The sequence below is a fragment of the Vitis vinifera genome, chromosome 14, assembly GCF_030704535.1.
Source record: "Vitis vinifera cultivar Pinot Noir 40024 chromosome 14, ASM3070453v1".
NCBI lineage: Eukaryota > Viridiplantae > Streptophyta > Magnoliopsida > Vitales > Vitaceae > Vitis > Vitis vinifera.
Window position 1 is genome coordinate 11,816,825 of NC_081818.1, and position 5,212 is coordinate 11,822,036.

Sequence of the window (5,212 nt, forward strand, 5' to 3'; positions counted from 1 at the left end):
CTAGGTCCAAAACACAATTGTCCCTTTTGATACTAGTTTATTTTAAACTTTAGCAAAAACAAAAATAAATTTCAGCCTATACTTTGCTATTTAATAAGTTAGATTGAGTTAAAAGCCATATTCCTTTTCATTGGATTTGATTTAATAAATTAATCAATTTATTATAAAAAAAATTAATATAATGTGTAATTATATTTCATGCTTAAAAAGATAAATGATTGTACCTTATGCCTACCACGTGCTAGAGCGGGCATGACGGCACGTGACCCCACAATTCTCCAACGGTTACATTTTCAAAACCCCAAAAACATGAACGGCTACGTCTCTCTCAGCGCCCTCCTGCTTTTGAAACAAAACCCACCTTTTTTTTTAGATAATCAGTGGCTCTTGATGGGGTGCTTTTTCGCTTGTTTCGGCACTTCCAAGCATCGAAAATCCAAAAAATCATCTAATCCAATCCTCTCTGGGGTCCAAGTAAGCCTTTTTCTAAAGCTTTTGTCTTGCACATGATCTACAATTTTCCTTTTTTTTTGGATTTTGGTTTAGTGTTCATCTATTGATCCGTTTAGTTGACGAGAAAATGTGGGGAAATGAAATTATGTGACTCTCGAATCTGGGTTTCATGCTCTTCATCTGAAACCCGAAAGAACTGCAAGATATTGTTCTACATTTTTGTTTTGTTTTCCCATATTCTCTCAGTAACCAAACAGAGCGTCATGGTTTTACTTTTGTTGCATCAATTGAACAGTTTTTTCTAATCTGAAATTTGTTTCAGAAGCATGAAGCCCGTAAATTTCCTGAACCCATAAAGCAAGAGAAGATTGAAAACCCCATCAGCCCCATTCCAGAATCAAAGTAAGCTTTCCTCTTGTATTTCATTATGTTTATAGCAGTTTTTGGTTCATCGAATTTATAGATTTTTGTTTTTTTTTATTGGGTGTAGAGAGAAAGTTGAGGATCATTTGAGTTGCCATAGCAAAAAGAAAGCTACTTTTGATTTGAATGTCAAAAGCGAAGAGGAAAATTTTCTCAAGGAGAGCTCCAATGACTTGGTGGAAAGCAATGAGAAGAAAGTGGGAGAAAAGAAAGAAGAAACCCCAAAAAGTGAATCCTTTTCTGATTCTTTTATACCTACAGTAATGTCTTACCCTTCAAATCATAGATACCAGAATTGCAGAGATAGTGACAGTGAATTAGAAGATCTAGAATTACAAGTGAAGGAATTAGATGACAATGATATTGATGAAGACAACTATGAGGGTGAAGCAGCCATTAAAGAAGAGTCCTCGGAGTCATTGTTTTCTTTATCAATAGAATCTCGAAAACAAGTTTATGAGGCTGAAATAGATGAGAAGGAGATCAACAGTCCAATGCCAAAGCCAGTGGTAGCTTGTGAATCAAAGACTGGTGAATTGAAAGGAAACATCCGAGACAGGAGCCAGTATGTTGATTCAGTGTTGAAACCGGTTGAAAATCTTAGCCAGTGGAAGACGGTCAAAGCAAGAGCAGCCCCACCAGTTACCCACCACGCAAAGGAGAACATTATGCAGGATCTCAATATAGTACCCATTCGTCTGGAGCCTAGTTTTAAGCCGCTAGCTCACAGTAGGAAACTGGATGCCGATCACCCAAAGCCTGTGGATGAAGATACTGCAGTGGATGCTAGCCTTTCAAGCTGGTTGGTGGGGTTGGAAACTACTCCCAACTCCAGAACTAGTACTGTTTCTGTTGGGAATTCACCATCTGAGGGAGCGAAATCACCAAGAAAACAGGAAGATAGACCAATTCTAGGTGCAATGACAGTGGAAGAGCTCAAACAGTTGTCTGCTTCTTCATCTCCGAGAAGGTCACCGAGAAGGAGTCCTAGCCCAGATGAAGTACCTATTATAGGGACTGTTGGGAGCTACTGGAGTCATACAGGGCAGACCATGGCCACAGCTCCAAGCTCTTGTTGCCAAGGAATATTGAGCACAAGAGGAACATATATAGAGGTAGCAGTGAACTGAGATTCATTAGTATATCTTTATCAATAAATGTGGGGGAAATGACATTGATTTGATTTTGCAGGAAAAGAGAGTGAAGTGGAATTCTACACAATTTGAGAGAATGTTGGGGAGAGCTTTGGACAGGGGTGCAGCTGAAGTTTAAGTGGCCTTCTGAAGAGAATTAGAGTTCGTTTTGATATCCTGCATGTCAAATGCTATGTGATTAGTACTTGCAGATTGCTTATACTGTAATGCTGGTGTAATTGAATCAGTCTTCTAGAGAAGATTTAATAAGAGGATGTCTTGTTTGATGTTAGAGTAGTTCTCCAGTACTTTGTTTTTCCCTTGTTAGGTAGATTCTGATTATCTGAGCTCAAAGTCTCAGAAATTCATCCATGGTGAACTAGTTCTATGGGAGAAAATGGTAAAAAGAATTCTTATTGAATCACATGTTACAATCCTAATTTATATCCTATATTTACAAAGAAATTAGAGAAAAAAAAATAAACTAATAATCCCTATAAAAATAGGACAATCCTCATAAATTAGGAAAATTAAGATTTTTAACATTCCCTCTCAAAGAAATAAATAAACTAATAATTGAGTTTTGACAAAAAATAGTCTCTTTTAAAAAAATAATTCATAAACTAGATTTGGTTATAAATAATTCTCAATCTAGTGCATTTTCATCACGTAAGCATCCACATCATAAAACCTGTAGTCATCAACTATGGGTTAGTCATCAACTATGGGTTTAAATTTAAAGATTAAAACTGTAATTGGTAAATATGGTTTTAAACTTTTATATATATATATATATGAAATTATGTTGTTTGATTTGAATTTTTTTTTTTTTTTACTTTTCAAAATAAATTTAATATCATGAATTTATTATATTATTTTTATTTCTATTTATTAATATGTAAGTGATTAATAATTTATAATGCCAAATTTTTAATAAAAATAACAAGAATATTTTTATATCAAATTAAAAATATCAATTAGTTAATTTCGCATACTATTTTTAAAAAAATAATCATATAAGTTTATCAATGGAAAATGAAAATCATATAATAAATTCATGGTATTAAATTTTATTTTTAAAAAAAATAAACTAAAATATTTTAAATGAAACAATATAATTTTGTATATATGAAAAAAATTTAAAGTTAGGTTTGAAATTGTAGTTACCAATTATGGTTTTAAACTTAAATTTAAAACATAGTTGGTGATTAAGGTTTTGATCATTTAAAAAAAAATAAAATAATTCAAAACCGTAGTCACCAACTATGATTCTATGACGTGGATGCTTATGTGGCGAAAACACACTACATTGGGAATTATTTTGGAACCCAATCTAGATTTTGGATTTTTATTTTTAAAGGGAGTATTTTGGGTCAAAACTTCTAATAATCATTATAAATTAGGATAATCCTTATAAATCAAATATTATTCTTCCTAATCTAATTTACAATTATACACAATTACATAAATATATACAAGAAAACCCAAATAAGAAAATTCAAATTTCTAACACTTCTCCCCCTCAAGCTAGTGAATAGATATTATTCATTCCTAGCTTGCCTATAACTGCTTGAAATGTTGTGCTTACCAAACCCTTGGTCAAAACATCTGCAAAGAGTGCAAATTAAGTCACTTTCTATTATATCTTTTATGAAGTGTCTATCAACCTCAACATGCTTTGTTCGGTCATTTTGTACCGGATAATGAGCAATGTTTAGGCTGATTTGTTATTGCAATATAACCTCATGAGTTCTTCCCATTTAATCCGTAGGCGCTCAAGAATATTTTTAAGCCATAATAGCTCATAAATTCCTTATGTCATAGCTCTAAACTCTACCTCCGCAATAGACCATGCAACAATCGGTTGTTTTTTACTCCTCTAAGTCACTAAGTTTCCTCCAAGAAAGGTGAAGTAGCCTAATGTTAATCTCCTATCCACCATCCATCATAGTTGACATCTATGTTGGCTTCAAAGAACATATTTGTATCTTTTCTGAAGAGAATTCTCATGTCTGAGCTACTTTTAAAATATTGTAAAATCCTATAAACAACTTGTAAGTGAACCTCCTTTGAATTGTGCATAAACTTGCTCACTACACTCACAACATAGGTAATATCTGATCTTATATGTGATAAGTAAATCAATCATCCCATTAATCTTTGATACACACCTTGATCCACTCCTTTGTCTTCCAATGCTTCCCCAAGCTTATGATTTGCTTCAATTGGAGTCTCTATTGGTTTACATCCAAGCTTTCTCGTTTCCTTAAGTAAGTCAAGGATATATTTGTGTTGTGATACAAAAATGCCCTCTTTTGACTAAGACACTTCAATTCCTAAAAAGCACTTTAGTTTTCCCAAATCCTTTATCTCAAACTCCTTTGCAAGACATTATCGAAGTACCTTTTTTTTCTTTTGGATCATTCTTGGTCACGATTATGTGATCAACATACACCAGTAAAGTTGTAACTCCTCCTAAATCATAATGTTTAATGAACAAAGTGTGATTTCCTTGGCTTTGTTTAAACCCTAGAACTAACATAACCTTTGTAAATCTTTCAAGCCATGCTCTAGGATATTGTTTCAATTCATACAATGCTTTTTTCAACTTATACACCTTATTCTTGTCTAAACTTCCCCTGAAACCAGGAGGAACTTCCATACAGATTTATTCATCAATTTCACCATGGAGAAAGACGTTCTTTACATCAAATTGTTGTAAATTCCAATCAAAATGAACTACCAAAGACAATAAAATCCTCATTGTTCATCTTTGCTATTGGTGCAAAAGTTTCTTGATAGTCCACTCCATATGTTTGTGTGTGTCCCTTTGCGACTAGCCTTGCTTTATATCATTCAAGGGATCCATCAGCCTTGTATTTAACTATAAATACTCACTTGCAACCCACTACTTTCTCCCTTTTGGTAACTCCATAATTTCCCAAGTCTCATTATTCTTCAATGCTTTCATCTCGACTTTCATAGCTTGTTTCCATTTCTCATTACCAAGTTCCTTGATTAAGGTTTGTGGAATCGAATAGGAAATTTATTTAGGTAAGAAAAGCTTTATGAGATGATGAGAATTTTTTAGACGATGAGTGTTATGTGCATTTATGTGTGTACCTTTCCTAATGGCAATGAGAAGATCAATATTGTCAACATCATCAAGTCAAGAGGAGCAATATATTTGTGTACCTCATATC

The 5,212-nt window shown here is 33.4% G+C and overlaps 1 protein-coding gene across 1 annotated transcript; it reads left to right on the top strand.

Moving 5' to 3' along the window:
• Positions 1 to 333: 333 nt before the first annotated feature.
• On the top strand, positions 334 to 2,377 carry LOC104881493 (uncharacterized). The gene is made up of 4 exons (XM_010661894.3): positions 334 to 474; positions 776 to 855; positions 944 to 1,991; positions 2,068 to 2,377. The coding sequence occupies exons 1-4, from the start codon at positions 391 to 393 to the stop codon at positions 2,146 to 2,148; spliced, it is 1,293 nt and encodes a 430-aa protein (XP_010660196.1). The 5' UTR covers positions 334 to 390; the 3' UTR covers positions 2,149 to 2,377.
• Positions 2,378 to 5,212: the final 2,835 nt, after the last annotated feature.

Bases quoted from the DNA above. Each gene is read 5' to 3' on its own strand.
- LOC104881493 (XM_010661894.3), top strand. From the start codon at position 391: ATGGGGTGCTTTTTCGCTTGTTTCGGCACTTCCAAGCATCGAAAATCC. The intron at 856-943 runs GTAAGCTTTCCT...TATTGGGTGTAG, and splicing joins AGCCCCATTCCAGAATCAAA to AGAGAAAGTTGAGGATCATT. The intron at 1,992-2,067 runs GTAGCAGTGAAC...TTGATTTTGCAG, and splicing joins CAAGAGGAACATATATAGAG to GAAAAGAGAGTGAAGTGGAA.